This window comes from Heterocephalus glaber, unplaced genomic scaffold (assembly GCF_053883595.1).
Source record: "Heterocephalus glaber isolate CG9 unplaced genomic scaffold, H.glaber_assembly_v1.0 deba00000347, whole genome shotgun sequence".
Taxonomy (NCBI): domain Eukaryota; kingdom Metazoa; phylum Chordata; class Mammalia; order Rodentia; family Bathyergidae; genus Heterocephalus; species Heterocephalus glaber.
The window spans coordinates 60,775,281-60,793,324 of NW_028258143.1; the positions used below are offsets into that span (position 1 = coordinate 60,775,281).

The window sequence follows — 18,044 nt, forward strand, 5'->3', positions numbered from 1 at the left end:
CAAGTCATTCAGAGTTAAGTCTAATGAAACACCTAGATATGCAGAAAATAATTTATTTAGTATTTATGAGACAAGGTTTCACTACATAGTCCAGGCTGGGCTTTGAGCTTACAATCTCCTACCTCAGTTCTCTGAATGCTGGGATTAAAGACCTGTGGCACCATTCCCAGCTTACAGGCAAAAATTTTCTTGTATCAAAAGCAGCTAGGTGTGATGGCCCATGCCTGTGATCCCAGTACACTGGAGGCTGAAGCAGGAGGATCACCAAGTTTGAACCCAGCCAAGGCAACTTAGAAAACTGTGCAAGAATTTGTCTCAAAATAATTATTTTATGAAGAAGGGCTCAGGATGTAGCTTGGTGCAAAAACAACAACAACAACAAAAAACCCAGCAAAATATGAATAACAGAATATGCTGTAAAAATAGGTAAATACAATTTGAATAACATGGTCTCCTTTTAAAAAAATTCCTATGTAAACTTTCATTATGTATGCTTTTTGTTTTACTTTTTTTTTGTACCAGGGATTGAACTCGGGACCTTCCGCTTGCGAGGCAGGAAACACTGAGCTAAATCCCCAGCTCTGTTTTACTTTTACGATAAGCACTGGTTTTGAAATCAGAAGATATTTTCTTGAAGAAAGTCTGTACAAATTGCCAATTGCCTTAGAAACTGACCCCATGAGGCAATTCCAGATGAGAACTTCTCTAAACAGTTTGTGTTTACATGCATCCCTTAAATAAATATAGAGCCTCTCTATATTTAGATTTTTATATTGTTTTGATGTCTTTTCTGACTTAAAAACAATGAACAGGCACTGCTTTTTGATTAAGAAAAAATATTTTTTTCATAAGAAGTGAAAAGATTTTAATATCTAAAATACTGTATTTTATGCTTTTGTTAGATGAAAATTATTCAATTTAACATGTCATTTTAAAAATTCATCTTAATGTACAACAAAACAAGTTAAGATATACCTCAGATAAGTATAACAGTGGCAGTTCTTGATAATACTGGTCCTTAAAAGGAAAAATAAAATATTTGGCTTATATAATCAAAACAATTAGATGGATTAAACAACAATGAATAACTTATAAAAGAATTCATTGTAATTCTTGTGTTGCATGTTATACCATGTGTGTTTTAAGTTTATTGAATTCATACATATAGACTTTTAAAATAACTCAATCATTTGTTATTTACTTTGTTCATTACTATCTAAACTGTTAGAAGTCAAAAGGTAGGGGCAGCTGTTTTGAATATTTGAGATTCTAAAAGCTTTCTTCTTTAAGAACAAAGTTATTTAAAATTTTTCCTAATATAGCCATCCTTTGGTATCTGTGGAAGACTGGTTACTGGAGTAAGTGGTAATAAAATCTGCAAATGCTCAAGTTCTTTACACAAATTGGCATAATATCTGCATATAACCTTTGCACATCCTCCTGTATATGTTAAAATCAACTCTGAATTATTTTTAACACCTAATACAATGTAAATACTATACCAATAGTTGTTTTACTGTACTGTTTAAGGAATAATGACAAAAAAAACCAGTTTGTATATGTTCACTACAGATTTACAAGGATAAAGCAGTATAATGATATTTTGATATAACCGAGCATCTTCATAGGAACAAATCAATTATAACCTGTGGATTTTTTTGATATCGAGTTAGCCACTATATGTTATTTTAAAATAAATTATAAATGCATACTTACTAATATTTTATAACATACCATATTTTATTAAGTTTTGTTGGAGAAATGTTTACAAGAAAAAATTATTTTTAGAATTTAAAAATGTAATGAAATCTGAAAAGGCACATATGCCTTTGAAAAAAGTCAATAAATTTACATATTTCCCCAAACATATAAAATCATTGCTTAGGCTCACAACCTACAGTGTATTCATCTACTTGGCCTTCTTAGATTTATATTTAAGGAAACTGACCTTATCTAGCTTTTGCGAGTTAACTTAAATAGTCCAGTTGGACTTCGTGTTGATCAATATGGGAGACAGAACAAAACTCAAACATCCTGAGAGCTGGCTTAGTTCGTTTGAAATTATGAGCCAAGTAGGAGTCTTGCAGTGGTTAAAGTATATAAGCAAGATTTGCTGGCCAATCATCGGCTGGGTTTACTGCCCCACCACATCTGTTCTTTTCCAACTATATCCAAGCACCATTTTATACGCTGAAGAATGTGTGAAACTATTGGATTCTATAACCACACATTTGTGCTTCAACACTAATAACTAAGTCAGAAGAATATCTGCCAAAAGAAAATGGCTTGTCTTTTTTTGTTAAGCTAATCACAGGGTGGAAGTATATATCTCTATTCATTATACTTTTAAATAAAATAGAGGTGTTTTTAAAACACATCTGCAAATCTGTTGTAATCAGTGAACACAGGCAGATGTATAAAGTGTCAGATCATAACTTTAGAGTCTGTCTACATAAATTCAAGAAAACAAAAATCTCAACAGCCTGTGTATGTAATTATATCCTTAATTTGCTTCAAATTTCAGTATAAAACTACACTGTCTAGTTTAATTTGTGCAAAAAAATGTACAAACTATCTCAAAAGAGCCCAATCTACATTAGTATTGGTAGATGCTTTTTAAAATCTAGATAAAGATTGAAAAAAAAAGCAATATATTCAGAAGAAAAGGAAGCTTATGAGGCAAGACTTGTCAACTCCAGCAGCCTTCTCCTCCCCATGATTAATAGCTTTGCAAATAGCAAAATAATGTACTACACCTGATTCTTCACACCGGCATATCTTTTCAGGTGTTTTATAAATTCTGACCGAGAAGTGTTCCGTACGATTATGAGATCCATACTTCCATTATTTAATCTGAAATTATACATTTGTATTTTAAGTTTTATGAGAGATTATATCACAGATCACTCTATATTATTTCTTATAACAAGCATACTGTTTACTAGAAGTATGAGGCAAGACAGGAAAATCGTCACAATATCAAATTTGCCTAATATTCTTAAATGTATCTTGCCATATTGTTATTTAAATGATGTAACCTTTCAAATTAGTTCCACTGAAACATGAGCTTCCTTAGCAAAAGCTTACATCAGAGCTCTTTAAAAAATGAACCATCATGCATCCTACTCATACATCAAGACATAATTTAAATTCCACTGTAATTAAGAATTTGAACATTAAATTATATGTGGCTTTTAAAGCTGTATTATAAAATAGTTCATATGTACAAGTCGTATAACATACAGCTCAACATTTTCTAATATCTAAAATGTGATTTAAACATTTATTTATGGGCAGAAGGTCTAAGTGACATAGGAAGCAAAATCAATCAGAGTGGCCCTGGGTGGATGAAATGGTGTGAACAACTACTGCCACACATGTTCAGTTCAACACCTGAGCATTTTAATCCTGCATAACTATTCTATCCAGTATGAGAGACCAGAAATTCAGAGGTGTGAGTTTGTGTCTGAACAGCCACTGGCAAATGCATTAACTTTAGAAAGCAGTTTGCAGAAATACATGCAAATGACTTCAAGCTTGATTTCAGTGCACATCTGAAGTTATCCTAAGAATAAAGATGACAGAGGAAAAAAAAGAGCTCCACAAGTCTTATGGAAGCTCAGGTTAGCGCTGAAAGGTCTGTCGGAGATTACATATTTTATGAGAAGGAAGAGACCACCCCAAGAGTAAGTGATTTGCTCAAAGGCACACAGAGGAAAACAAAATGATTACTAGCAGCACACCTCTTAACTCTCCTTCTATCCACCAGGCCACCTCTTTCCTCATGGAAAAGAGTGCCAAGATGTTCAGGGTAGTGTTATTGTATATCCTTTATTTTTAAAATTGCATAATTTTATAAGCATATAAGATATTATCTTTGTCTACTTTGTATATTTACTTGAAATTGAAGTGTGCCCCATGAGCCTGGTACTGGCCCAAATATTTCACATATATTAGCACTTTTAATCTTAGAGTATAGGGCTATCAGTTCATATCAGCCTTTTGCACTGAAGTTATTTTGAAGTAAACTTTATTATTAAAAAAAAAAGCTGGAAGTAGGAACTCTGGTTTGATTATCGTAAATTACTCAAAGCTACATCTATAAAAATTTCTGGTCAGCTGAGGCTCATTCTAAAAGGCCTGTGCAAAACTGACATATTTTTAGCTATAACCTACAGAAGAAATCTCCAAGTAATCATCCTTCTCTGAAAAAGTCATCAATACTGATAAAACCCAGAGAGCCAGCAGTGGAATCCCAGGCAGGCTGAACACGGAGGAATGAATCAATTGCTCCTAGAGGAATAGGACCACCCCATGAAGGTTCAGCGTAGGGCCTAGAACATTATCTCAAGGCCTGAAGAGCAGGGCTCCTGGGCCAGCCAGTCACAGCTTCAGGGTTAGTGGAAGAACCTGCATTAGGGAAGCACACAGCTATCTACGATTTCTGAGGATGTGTGGGAGAAACAACCAGGCTCAACTTTTAAATCACAAGAGCTTCAAAATACTCCTCCCAAGTTTCAAGGCTAGATGTGATTAAGGAGGACCTTGCCATCTGGGTTTTTAATCATCAAAGGTGTTAGTTTCTCTTTTATCATCTCTAACTTTGGATATTGCCCATTTTATTACCTTTATATCAATTGCCAAAGAAGAAATTTAAAAAGCAATCCTGTTTTCTAGCTGTTAGTCATTTTGGTTAAATATTTTGCAGGGAAGTTGACACTAATCAATAAAAATTACAAACTGCCACAGCGCATAAGTCATTCTTTCATCTCACTTCTGGGGAAAATCTAAAGTTGACTGTATTTCACACTTTTCATGACTCTTTCTTCTTGCTTAACAGATTATATTTTAAGAGAAATATTTTCAGACTCATAATGGATAATTGCTTAAAAAAATGTGCAAGAGAAGGCATAGTCTGTACTTTGTGGATGAGACATAAAATGCCTCATAATTTAGTTTAAAAATGGTCAATAGATTTCTATGCACCACAGTTCACATTAATTAGAACTGAAGTGTTTCCTTTAAAAGTACCAAATAGATACAAATGTGTGCTATCATTTTTATGCTAAAGATATTTGTATTTGCATTAAAATTGAGACATTCATAATATCAGAATCTAATATTCTCAAGAACTAGTAAATAAACAAATTTAAAAAGCAACCAAAGTTACAAAATCATCTCAACAAAACTCAAGGAATGTTATTTTAGCCTTAATGACATTAAAAGTCATTATCTTGTCAGTTTAGAGTTTAATGATTTTTCTTAACCTAAAATTGACAAATCCTTTGGAAACTCTAATAATTACACAAAGAAAGACTATCTCTTAGTTTCTAGCCAGCCAAAAGTTAGCTAGTTATTATTATAAAAGAAACCTTGGTTTGTATAAAGAGAATATCGATGTTTCAATAAAAAAACATTTACTAACCTGGTGTTAGGTGCCAAGCCTCTGGGCGCCACTGAACACAGGCAAGGAATGGCCATGATGCTGACGTTCAGGAACTGACCTTGGATCGTCCGCCATTGCTTACCACAGTCTGAAGGTAATGGAAGAGACTGGTTACTTTCCTCACCACAGCAAAAGGCCAGGGCAGCCTGGCTCAGGTCTCCAGGAGATGCTTTTAGACTCACCGGATTTCACAGATTCCCGTGCCATCCTCAGGGGAAGAAAACAGAGACAGAAATATGTCACATAGACAAATAGCATCTATTAGATATGAGAAAGTTAAAGAACATGACATTACAAATACTAAATGTTTTCTCTGATTGATTAGACAGTAAATAAAAATAAGTGCACAATTTTTTACCAACATCAATTATAATCTAAATTCATTTAAAGGCAGAAAAGTATTATAAGGAACAATAATTTTCAAATTTAACAACTACAACCCTTCCTTAGGGTGGCAGCTTTGATTAATGTTTGTGTTCTATAATAGAATAAAATTTTCAATAGGGGCTCAAACTATGAAGGTTTTGTTGTTGTTGTTTGGCTCATGCTTGTATCCAAAGAGCCTGGCATAGAATAGGCACTCAAACAGCTGTTGAATGAATATATGAATAGATGTATTTGTGAAAACGAAAGCCAAACTACATGCCTACTAGAACCTGCATGAGTCCATGATTTTATATTCTTCATTAGTATAAAAGAAAATATCCAAAGATCAAAAGTCTCATAAATTATGCCAAAATGTTTTGTGCTTAAAAGGTAAAGATATGTTACATTAAGCTTTTACTTACCTTTCTCCTTCATCCTGAGAGCCATTAAATGGTAAAAATGATATTTCACAGTCCTCAGGCCTAAAATATAATCAAACTTGTTATTAATAGTCATTGACCCTATGGTACAAAACTTGTGGTGTAAAAAACATCACTTACTTAAGCCTTGTCAGGGTCTTAATCACAGCAAAGTCTCTCCGTTTGCTAGGGGACATCCATCGGTACTTTTCTGCCAAAGCCAGAGTTCTTCCACCAAAACCAAACATGGCTGAGAACCCAAAGCGAAGAAGCTTGCCAGTGGTGCTAAAGGTGCAGACATCGACGGGTTGTATGTGTCCTTAAATATGATGTTGAATGCTAGTTAGCAAGTGGAGTGGGGCCACGTGTCAAAATATCAACCATCAGAGAGTGTATTTACTTCTAGAAGAACATCTCAAGATGGTGTACACTACAGTGTATACCCTTGCTCTCTCTTCATCTCCCTTTGCCTATAAGTACTCTAAATGTCATTTATAACTCTTTTGGATACCAAGCGAAGAAAGCAAAGTGGTTTACAGATGTGCATGGGTCAAAATATTTTTCTTGTAAGGTTTTTTTTCCTTAAATAATCTAATTCTGGTCCTAAATTCTTGGTACAAACAGGAATGTGGATTATAAACTAAATAGTGTGCATAGATTTTCTTGCTCTGATTAAAAAACTGATTTTGAATATCATTATGATGTATTTTTCTATCAAGATTAGAATATGTTGTAGCTTGTACGTAGATGTCTCTCCAAAGCCTCATGTGCTCATAGATGGGGCTTTTTGACTGGATTAAGGGTGTGTGATACTGGAATTAAGGGTGTATGATACTAAATTAGTCCACTGATTGGTTTAGCATAGTTCTGGGTGTGGATAATAGAAAGGCTCACCTGGCTGTGGCTGGCACCACCCAACAGCCTTATACCCTGGATGGGATAAAAGGGAAAGGAAGGTTTGCCTTGCTGCTGCTGCTTGCTGCCTTCTCCCTGCTCTGCCATAGACAGTTTCTTCTCAACCATGCTGCCTGCCTTGGAGCCAGCCAAATATGGACAAAAACCTCTACAAACTGTGAGCTAAAATAAACCTTTCCTCCTTTAATTTTGGATGTTCAGTATTTTATCTCAGCAACGAGAAAAATAACTAAGCGTGAAACTTCATTAATTGCCCTTTACAAATCAAATATTCTAAAAACACAGGCACTCCAAAGAGTGAATCCTTGTCCGACTTTGGGTTTTAGTCAAACATTTCTCTGCTTTGAGGGACAAAGAACTTATTCCTTAGATAAGTCTAATGGAAATAAAATGATGGTTCTTACATAAATAAAAACTTCTGTTTTACACATGAAGTTCTTTAGAAGGATTCTTACCCATTATAATGTGCAAAGTTGCAGTGACCACATGAGGGATTCCATGAAGAGAATGTGCCAATACATTAGTAGATCCTGCCAAAGCAATTTTAAAACATGCACTCAGTGTAGCATATGCTTTAAATTGACATTTGCTCTTATTTTATGTAAATATTACTATGTAATGTTCAGGTGAAAGTGTGGTGAAGTTTATATAAGAAAAGTTCATGAAAACACTAAAAGTAAAACTTTCCATCCACAATATAGATGTGTACAAGATATTTGCATAATTATTCAACTTTTAAATGAGTTAAATATTAGTAAATTGTTTATAGCATCTACTTACAGCTTTTTAAAAAGTCATGAAGGTCTATTTTCTACTTCCTAAATGCTGGCTATATCAAGGTCTACTCCACCAAACTAATGAATATGCTTTTGGCTTCCATATCGAAATAAGCACCAACACCAGAAGGATGGTTCCAAAGAGGAAGATAGATGTATAAATAAGAAACATCCAAATAATAATATAAAAATAGACTATCACTATAAAGTCCAACAGGCATTCCCTAAATACATCTACCGACCCTTAGAGATAAGTTCCAACACAAATGGGACTCCTTTCTATTATATGACCAAAAAAACAAAAAAAGGACTATCTGAAGAAGTTATTCTACATTTACCATGATGTGAAAAATCTATATTTGACTTATTATAATATCTGCTTTTCATAATCACTGGGACAATTTAAGACCCATATAAATTTTCCCCACCAGCCTACAGAAGGAAAGTGCTCCCAAAGCCAGGCCTCTACAATGTTTATGTGGCACTAAAATCTGCCATCTTACAATAGGAAAATATAAGCTAGCCCCTTGCATTTCCAGGAAGCTTTAAAGGGGCTTAAAATTATTAAGGAGAGAATAAAGATGAATGATAAAAAAAATCAATATACAAATAGCAGTGGTGTTTCTATACATTTACAACAAACTATCTGAAAAAGAAATCAAGAAAACAATCCCATTTGCAAAAAATAAAATGCTTAGGAATAAACTTAACCAAGAAAAATGAAATAGTTGAACACTGAAAACTCTGAAACATGAATGAAACAAATTGCAGATGACACAAATAAATGGAAAGATACTGTATATTCATGAATTGGGAGAATTGATATTGGTAAAATGCCATATAAATTCAATGCAACCCCTATCAAAATTCAAATGGCTTTTTTATAGAAATAGAAAAACATTTTAAAATGCATCAGAGCCACAAAAGACCTCCAGTAGTAAAAGTCATCTTCAGCTGGAAGAGCAAAGCTGGAGGCACCATGCTACCTGAATTCAATATACACCACAAAGCTGGTAAGTAATCAAAACAGCACAGTGCTCATATGAAAACAGACACAGTGACCACTGGAACAGAATGCAAATTCCAGAAGCAAAAAGCTCAAGTATTTATGGTCAATTGATTTTTCCACCATTGTGCCAAGAAAACACGATGGGAAAAAGATAGTTGCTTCAATGAAACTAGAGTCTGGATATCCACATGTAGAAAAATGCAGTTAGACACCCACCTTACAACTTATGGAAAAATCGTCTCAAAATGGATTAAAGAATAAAATGTAAAACCTAAAACTACTAGAAGAAAACACAGGAGAAAAGTTCCATTAAATGGGTCTGGGCATTGATGGTTTGAATATGACCCAAAAAACACAGGCAAAAAGGTAAAAGTAGGCACATAGGATTATATCAAAGTAAAACACTTCTGCACAGAGTGAGAGACAATGTACAGAATGGGAGGAAATATTTGTAAACCCCATAGCTGGTAAGGGTTTAACATCTAAACTATAATCAAATATCGCATGACAAAGATACGCTATGAGAAATTTTTTAGGCAATACTGTCATTGTGCAAATATCAGAGTATATCCACACAAATTAAATGATACGGTCCACTACACATCTAGGTTCCTAAGCTACAAACCTGTACAGTATATTAGTATACTGAATAAGAATCTGTGATGCAATAGTATGTATCTAGACATATCTAAATACAGAAAAAATATACTAAAAAGATAATAAAATGGCACACCCAGGAGGGCACTTACCTACCATGAACGTAACCAAAATTTGTTCTAGGTTACTCAGTGTGTGAATATGAAAGCCAAGGCTGTAACTACACCACTACCAAAGACTTCATAAATACATATGTATGCTAAGGCTATACTAAATTTACTTTTAAAAAGTTCTTCAATAATAAATTAATGTTAGTTTACTGCAACTTTTTACTTTAGGAACTTTAAAATAAATTTTAAATTTTGACTTTTCTGTAATACACAACTTAAAATGAAAAATTGCATAGCTATACAAAATATTTTCTTTAATCTACAAGCTTTCTATTTTTAAATCCCTAATTTTTTTACTCTTTAATCTTTTTTGTTAAAAGTACACACACACACACACACACACACACACACACACAGCAGCCAGCCTAGGCAACACGGGGTCAGGATCATCAGTGTCACCATCTTCTTTCTCCACATCTCATCCTATTGAAAGGCCTTCCTAGGCAACAGCACATGTGAGGAGCTGCCCCCTCCTGTGGCAATAATGCCTTCCTCTGCTCTCTCCTCTGAAGGGCCTGGCTGAGGCTCTTCCTTTTAAAATTTTTATTAGTGCATGTTTGCAGTGCATAATAACATTCATTGTGGGGAGTTGGTGCATGTACATAGCACATCTTAATTCTTTTTGTGTCTTCTTCCCCTCCCTCTTCCTTTTTTTTTGGTGCCAGGGATTGAATGATCCCCTTCCCATTTGCAGGTCAATCTCCCTGTTTATTTAGACTTTGGGTTTCTCATATAAGAGAAACCATGCAACATTTAAGCTTCTGTGTCTGACTTATTTCATGTAACTGGGCTCATCTTGAGCAGACGTCCCTCTTTAGAGATAAGCCCATAGTGCTTTGCTTGGTTCCTTTTTTTCACCATAGATTTGCTCATAAGCAGATAATGCACCATGAAAGTCCCTCTTGATTAGTGCAAACCATTGTCTTTGTTCCAAACTTTTAAAATTCTGAACTTTTAAAGAAGCTTATTGAGATTTGCAAAACTTCTACTAAAGCTCTCCCTATAAATGTTCCTGTTTTTTCTTCTGCAGTTTCCACATGTTCTGCCTCGTCTTCAGCTACACATTCGTTTTATGATAGGAATTTTTCAACTCCACTATATTTTTACATCACTGGGGTATATGAGAGCTGCCACTCACTGAAATGTGATTACACAGTGTACTGAGTACATAGAAGGAACCGTAACAACTCAAAAGCAAAATAACAATGGCAATAACAGAAAGATAACAATAACAAAATAACAGTAATAATAACAATAAATAAAATAAATAATGATGACAATAACAAATAACCTTACTTTAAAATTTGCAGAGATTCTGAATAGTCATTTCTCCAAAGATGATTTATATATGGACATGTGTCACATGAAAACAATATTCACTATCACAAATCAGAAAAATACAATACGAAACCACAATGAGATATCACCTCAACCTGTCAGAATAGCTGTTATCTTTTTAAAAAAAATCTACCAAAAATCCATATGGCTAGAATGTAGCGAAATTAGAACCCTGTATGCTATTTGTAGGAAAGCAAAATGGTGCAACTGATATGGAAAACAATTGCTATGGAGGTTCCTCAAATAATTGAAAACAGAAGTATGTACTATGTGATGCATTAATCTTACTGGGCATTATATTACTGGGCACTAATCTTGCTGGGCATTATGTGGAAGAAGTATCTACACCCTCATGCTCAGGGTATCAGTCTTCACAGTAGCCAAAGTATATAATCAATTCATGTAGCCATGAACAGATGAATAAGAAAATGTGGTGTACACATACAATGGAATAGTATTTGGCTTTTAAAAAGGAAATCCTACCATTTGTGACACCATGGATGAGCCCAGAGGACATAATGCCAGGTGAAATAAGTCAGACGGAGAGACACATACTGCATGGCCTCAATTATAGGTAGAATCTAAAAAAGTTGAACACACAGAAGCAGAGAGTAGGGCTGGGTGGGGGAAGCTTGTAGACATGTTGGTTAAAGGTTGCAATATCTAGTTATAAAAAGTTCAGGAAGTCTACTGTACAACACAGTGACTATAGCTAACTGTGTTACACAATTGAAAATTGCTGATTTTAATTTTCACAAAAAATTAAGTATATGAGACAGTACCTATGTTAATTAGCTCAATGTGTCTGTTCTACAATGGATACTTAATTCAAAACATGTTGTACATATTAAATACATATAATTTTATTTCAAATTTAAAAATAAATGAGGGTAAGGTGTTTAAAAGAGTAATTAATGGAAATAAATTCACTAATTTTAAAGGTTGACTTGCAGGCCCACTCCAGATATACTGAATGAGCCTGCAGTTTCAAGGATCTATCTCCCTGGATCTGTATGCACTGTGACTTGGTGCATGCATGGACTGGGTAGTCTATTACTCAGCACTACCCGAGAGCCTCATAAAAATGTAAATTCCTAGGTTCCACCTCCACCGCTTGGAATCGGAGTGTGCATGTCCGTGCGTGTGTGCGTGTGTGTGTGCATTGAGGAGGGAGGGTCATTTGTGTGTTTTAGCGAGTTCTCATGCTAAAACAGGGTGATCTGTACACACCCTGGGATTGAGAACAAGTAGTCCAGAAAGCAATTACTCTCTTCATCTTGACCAAGGCCTTTCCAATGATCTCTTGGCCCTCTATGGCTTGCCCTTTGGCCATCTAATTTCAAATTCATCTTGCATAAGAGGTAAAAAGAGAAGAGAAATCAATTTTTCTTCCCAATCAGATCTATGATAAAGATTTCATAATTAGAGTGAGATATATAGAATTATCGATGAATTATAGTTCTCCATGAAATACATTTCCTCTATTACCATGGTTAATTAAGAATAGACCATAAAAGCATCCCTCTAGAAAAGCTATTAGAAAATATAATGTAATGTTGTCATGTGCAATAGAGAATGACACATATCATGACTCCAGAAAATGAGGACTGTTTATTCCAAGATTTGGAAGTATGCTCAAGCACAAATCCTCTTAAATTACTAGAGATGGATTTTATTTTTATGTCCTCTTAGGGTTTGCAACTTCTTCCCCATTCTGAAGATTTTAGCAATAGTAATAGGCATAACTAGAAATTAGAAAATGATTATAGTCATCTTCTACTTATTAAAGCATGCCTTAATCTTCCAACATGGTTTTTTATGCACAGAAGAAAACAGAAAGGTTCATGAAAAATTGCAAGTAATATTGTAAAATTATATAAAGTTCTATATTTTGGTTTGTATATCTGAAAGATAGGTCACATTTTATTTCAGCAAATTGGACTATGTTGGAAAAGATGTCTACATGCCAAAGGAACATGCTGCTCACATAAATAACAATGGTATAATTTTAACATTCTCTCAAAAGCTATAAATGTTCTACCTCAAGGTAAACATTTTAATTAGTCTGTAAAGTTATTTTCCTTAACACTACCAGCAACTTTACTTACCAATCCATCTCCAGACATGCTAAAAGGTGCCAAATAGAAAGAGTAGGGACAGAGGTAGCACTTCATGTAAAGCCTGACTGATGAAATACCTGGCAGAAGCTAAACTAGAGGCTCAAAACAGAAAAAAGAAAAGGAAGGAAGGAAAAAAGAAAAAAAAATTATCCTTAGAAGTGTAAGCACTTCTGCAGAACAATTAACTTAATTAACCAGACACCATGAATATTCATAAGGCTGTTAATGTCTCCCACATCCAAACAGATAAATGTGATGTAATGACTTCCTAGTCAAGCATATCTAAAATTCTCATGAAAACGGCACCTACACTTTGGTTCTTTGCCTGAAATATCATAGAAATTAACAGTCCCTCGGCAATATTTTATTTTCCTCAAATTAATTAGAAAGCATGAATTTATTTATGCAAACTCTATAGGAATATATGGTTCACAGCCATTGGTATGTGGATTGAGCCTTGTTTTACAACAACTGGATTGCTTTTTTATTTTTATGTCCTCTCAAGCTTTTTCCTGTTTACCCCCTCCCCTCTTTTAATCGGAATCTGTCTGTATAGTTCCTTAGCACCAGTTGCCATAGCAACAAACACCATTCCTAATGGCTGGCAGTTCAAATACAGGCCTCCCCACATCTGATCCATTTGAGTCTGTCCATAATTCAGCAGCTTGGTCTATTGGCTCAGTGAAACAATTTACTAAGCACTCTCCCTCTGGGTGTCTCTCTCCAGGAGGCAAATGGCTTCAAAGGCAGACTGTCTCCTCATTTTCAGCTTGAAAACTTCCTGCCTAGCTCTTGTTCCTACTCTCCATCAAAAGCCCTGACTAGGCATAACATCCTCATATTAAATACATCCCACATATGACCTTCTCCTCCTATTAGATGGAATTAGGAAGCTGGAACTCCTATCTACCAAGCAGAGGTTTGGCAGCAGTCATTCTGTATCATCTAAACAAAAAGCAATACAGTGGCATTTTTACAAATACCCACTGGATTCACGGAATATTTTCAAAATCACAAATATGCTTTAAAATATAAAAACTCAGTGTTACTCCTTTATAAAATCAGCATTACCATTAAAAATGTAAGCATAACTGCCAGTTTTGGTAGCGAACTACCCCCTTGATGTCAAATACATACTTTTGGGGACACTTGTCTCTTCACTTCTGAAGCACAGCAGTTAATGAATAGGCTCACGAATATAAGCACTAATGAAGAAAAACAATAACTGAAGTACAGTACAACCACTTTGTATGGAGGGAATCGTCAGAAACATTCCACCAAATGCAATCAGAACTACTAAAATCATATGAAAAGGTCAAAAAAATAAAATGGCATGGCAAGATGCTCCAAAATGCATCTTTCTTCTCTGAGTTGAGGTTATCTTCTGCTTACAAGCTATTATAGATCTTTCTACATACACCTTGAAATTATCAGGATATATCCTAATATCTCATCCTTTTTAAATTCTTGCGTTTATGAAAGGCTTTATATGCTAAAAATATATTTAGATAAATTACGTTGTCAGTTTAACAATAAAACTAAATATACTAAAGTCCACACTAAATATATAAGATTACCAAATAAAATGTTGAATTTTCTTTCAACCATGTCCATTAATTATTTTCATATGAAAAAAATCTTTTCTGATTTTGTTTTAGCAATAATGGATGACATTTTAAAAAGAAAAAGAACAATTTCCTATATTATTTACTTAAATAAGGGGCAAGTGGATTATATAACATAACAAACATGAAAAAGTTCTTTCCTCTTCTGGACAATAGTCTTGCGCCAATCATTCTATATCTTGTTGCGAAATGAATCCTGCTAGAACAGCTCCATCAGGTTGCTCCCTTGATGGGAAACACCTGCTTGTCCCCTGCTGCTGCTCAAATACAATTCAGATCGCTTCCTGCGGCCTGCAGCAGCATCCACGGTCTGGCCTATTTCCTCCCATCCAGCAGCTCCTTCTATTCCTCAAACACACTTGGGTTTCCTTTTGCCTTTATTATTTTTGCATCTTAGAGAATAACTCACTTTTATCTTTCCTGGCCAGATCCTACCCATTTTAAGCCCTAATTCTAGTGTTTTTTGTTCTATAATCTTTTTTAAAATTCATTCACTTAATCCATTTTATTGTGTACTTTTATGCTCAGCTTGGAAACTTCCTGCCTAGCTCTCATTCTTATTATTCATCAAACGCCCTGACTAGGCATAACATCCTCATATTGAACACAGCCCACACATGACTTTCTCGTCCTATTCTGTGGAATCAGGAAGCTGGAACCCGGGTTGGGATCTCCTCCAGGAACCAGGAATGTGGCAGTGGATATAAAGGTAACCAGCCTGGTCCTGAGGGAATTGATCCTCTAAGGCCCAGATTCTCTCTCCAGTCAGAAGGAATCTCCCGGTGTTCTCAAGGTTATCTGTCTCTGCTTCAATTACATGATGTCCACATTTTACCTCATATGAAATAAGAACAGCTTGACTGGAATGGTCTTGTTCTAAAACTTCCTGTTGGGCACTGTGTGCACAACAGACTTTGATGGAAGGCAGGATAATAATTCTATAGCTTATTTAAATTATGTATTTAAACACTTTGTCCACACTGACTAGTTCAGTACAATAACCTTGTAACGAAGTGAATATTATGGGTTATCTTTACTTTACAGATTAGAAAAATAAGGCTAAAAGAGATACAATTGCTTGTCCAGGGTCTCGCATTTGCTAGTGAAGAGGCCAGAAGTCATGCTTGGATTTTCCAGACCTGAAGTGCACACAGCTAAGTGTGTCGCACAGCTGAGGCTAGGAGGCAGGAAAGGGAATGTGGAGGGGTCAGTCTGACACATCTGTGGGCATCCCTTGCCTGCGGGTATTAAACCGAGAGGAAGCTGTGCTCGGACTGGAGTGAAGACCCAGTCCTTTTCCATCCCGGCACTCTCCTGGGCTCTGAGAAGCAAACCGTGGGCTACTTCATTTGCAGATCCATCTCCACCAACACAGACAATACTAGAAAAGAGAAAACGCAATTTCAAAATAATTGGTAATCATTCATAAAATCGAGATTTTGAAATATTTTAGTAATTTTGTATGTGCATGATTACTCATACACAACTTCAGATATTTTACTATGTGTCAATGCCTAAGAAGATATAATCAGTGGACAGAGAAACTTTACTCTATGAATGTGACACCTACGTAATACTCATAGATGAAATATTTTAAACGAGACATTAAAGCAGTTGACTATATTAACTCACGTCTAACCTGTATTTGCTTGTAAACATCCAAAAGCGTATCATTGTCATTGTATTTGTTAATAATACTGCCATCTGCAATTTATTAACACACATCAAAGTAATAAAATTCGCTAATTCTCAATAAAATTCTGAAAAGACCGCAATAAAAATCATGTAAAATAGGAAGCTTTCATTTAGGGAACCGCTAATTATTATCAGTATGTGAATGTAGTCATTGTAAACATGACCTGGTTTTATCTCTTTGACATTACTGCTACATGCCACTTCTCAATTTAGCATCAGTTCCCTTTGAGCATAGACAGAATTGTTAATGGGTTTTTGAGACCTTATGGTGAGTAGACTTTGGAAGAGAGTAGGATCCATAAAAATTATACCTAAAATTCAGGACATTTTCGCATAATGATTTGTATTTTAAAGATGCCAAATAATCCTCACTATCAACCTGTCATCAATTTACCCAACGGAGGAAGATTTTGTGTTACTGAAAGTGTCTCAATGCAGAGCCTACAAAGGCCCAGCAGAAATATAATGTCCTCAGTCTGAAGGCATAGTGACTTCTCATCCTCAGCCCACTCACACCATGTGGGAAGCCTAGAAAAGTAGATCTGATTTTTCTTAAAAACCCAGATTTGATCTTAGGGTGAATCTCCTAGTTTATAAATACTAGCACCCAGCATTTATTATACCTTTAAAAACCATGTGCCAAACCAAACTGCCTTTGGGCTCTTATCAGCAAGGGCTACTTGTCATATAATATGTTTGATTTCAACTTTGCCTGTTTGATTTCAAAAGTCTCCAAGAGATTTCCAAACATTCTACAGACTTATAGATGTTAATCTATACGTCTACACATGCTGACATATATCTGTGATCTAAAGGGGCATATAAAGTCATGCAAAACCCATGTCATTTAGCAACAAAGAACTTGGCTCTTAACTACATAGGATGGCAGCAAGCACTTGACTCTTGGAATCTCGCATGCAGTTAGAGCATCCTGCATAGGTAACTTATTGCTAGAGTCAGAAGAGATGGCCTTTCTATGAGCATTCTCTGCTGCAAAACCTTTGAAATCTTGTCATAACTCATTCTGTGTTAAATTGTTTGAAACCAATATGAATAATTTAACAATAAAGAAACACTTAGTAAATGTTACTATGTATATCAGGCACTATTCTCCCCACTTCCCATGTATTAACTCATTTAACAATAAATGTATACAGTAGACACTAATGGACTCAATTTACAGATCAGGAAACCAAGGCATAGAAAGACTGACTTTTCCATGATCCTATGACTAATAAGTGATATAACAGGGATTTGAAACAAGACAGTGTGGCCTTAGAGACTATATTATTAAATATATTATACTCCTTTTATATATGAAACCCAGTGAAAACAGACTTAAAAGAATTTTATTTTAAATACCAGTTTGAAAACCAGTATAACCAACATGAAATTGATTGAGTTAGGAGGCATATATTTATTTATGTCAACATTTGATACATCATTAAGATCATGTCCAGGTATAGTTAACCTAAGGACTATGCTTAATATTAAACCTCACAAGAGATTAGATACTGCAAGAACAGGGAAAAACAAAAACAAAAACAAAAACAAAATTAAGCTCTTTT

At 35.0% G+C, this 18,044-nt stretch overlaps 1 protein-coding gene across 9 annotated transcripts in view; it reads right to left on the minus strand.

The window, feature by feature from the left end:
- The window catches only part of Cerkl (CERK like autophagy regulator), a 126,534-nt gene that overhangs the window by 15,508 nt on the left and 92,982 nt on the right, over positions 1–18,044 (minus strand). For 5 of the 9 annotated variants that reach the window (XM_087201155.1, XM_087201153.1, XM_087201129.1 and 2 more), the window contains 9 exons: positions 16,020–16,162; positions 7,602–7,676; positions 7,126–7,161; positions 6,373–6,550; positions 6,235–6,294; positions 5,629–5,654; positions 5,426–5,534; positions 2,757–2,853; positions 976–1,017 (listed from right to left, as the gene is read on the minus strand). In XM_087201155.1, coding sequence (XP_087057281.1) covers positions 976–1,017; positions 2,757–2,853; positions 5,426–5,534; positions 5,629–5,654; positions 6,235–6,294; positions 6,373–6,550; positions 7,126–7,161; positions 7,602–7,676; positions 16,020–16,162 — 766 coding nt within the window. The remainder of the gene's footprint in view (positions 1–975; positions 1,018–2,756; positions 2,854–5,425; positions 5,535–5,628; positions 5,655–6,234; positions 6,295–6,372; positions 6,551–7,125; positions 7,162–7,601; positions 7,677–16,019; positions 16,163–18,044) is intronic. The other 4 variants (XM_087201136.1, XM_087201149.1, XM_021247129.2 and 1 more) reach the window with 3 other exon arrangements.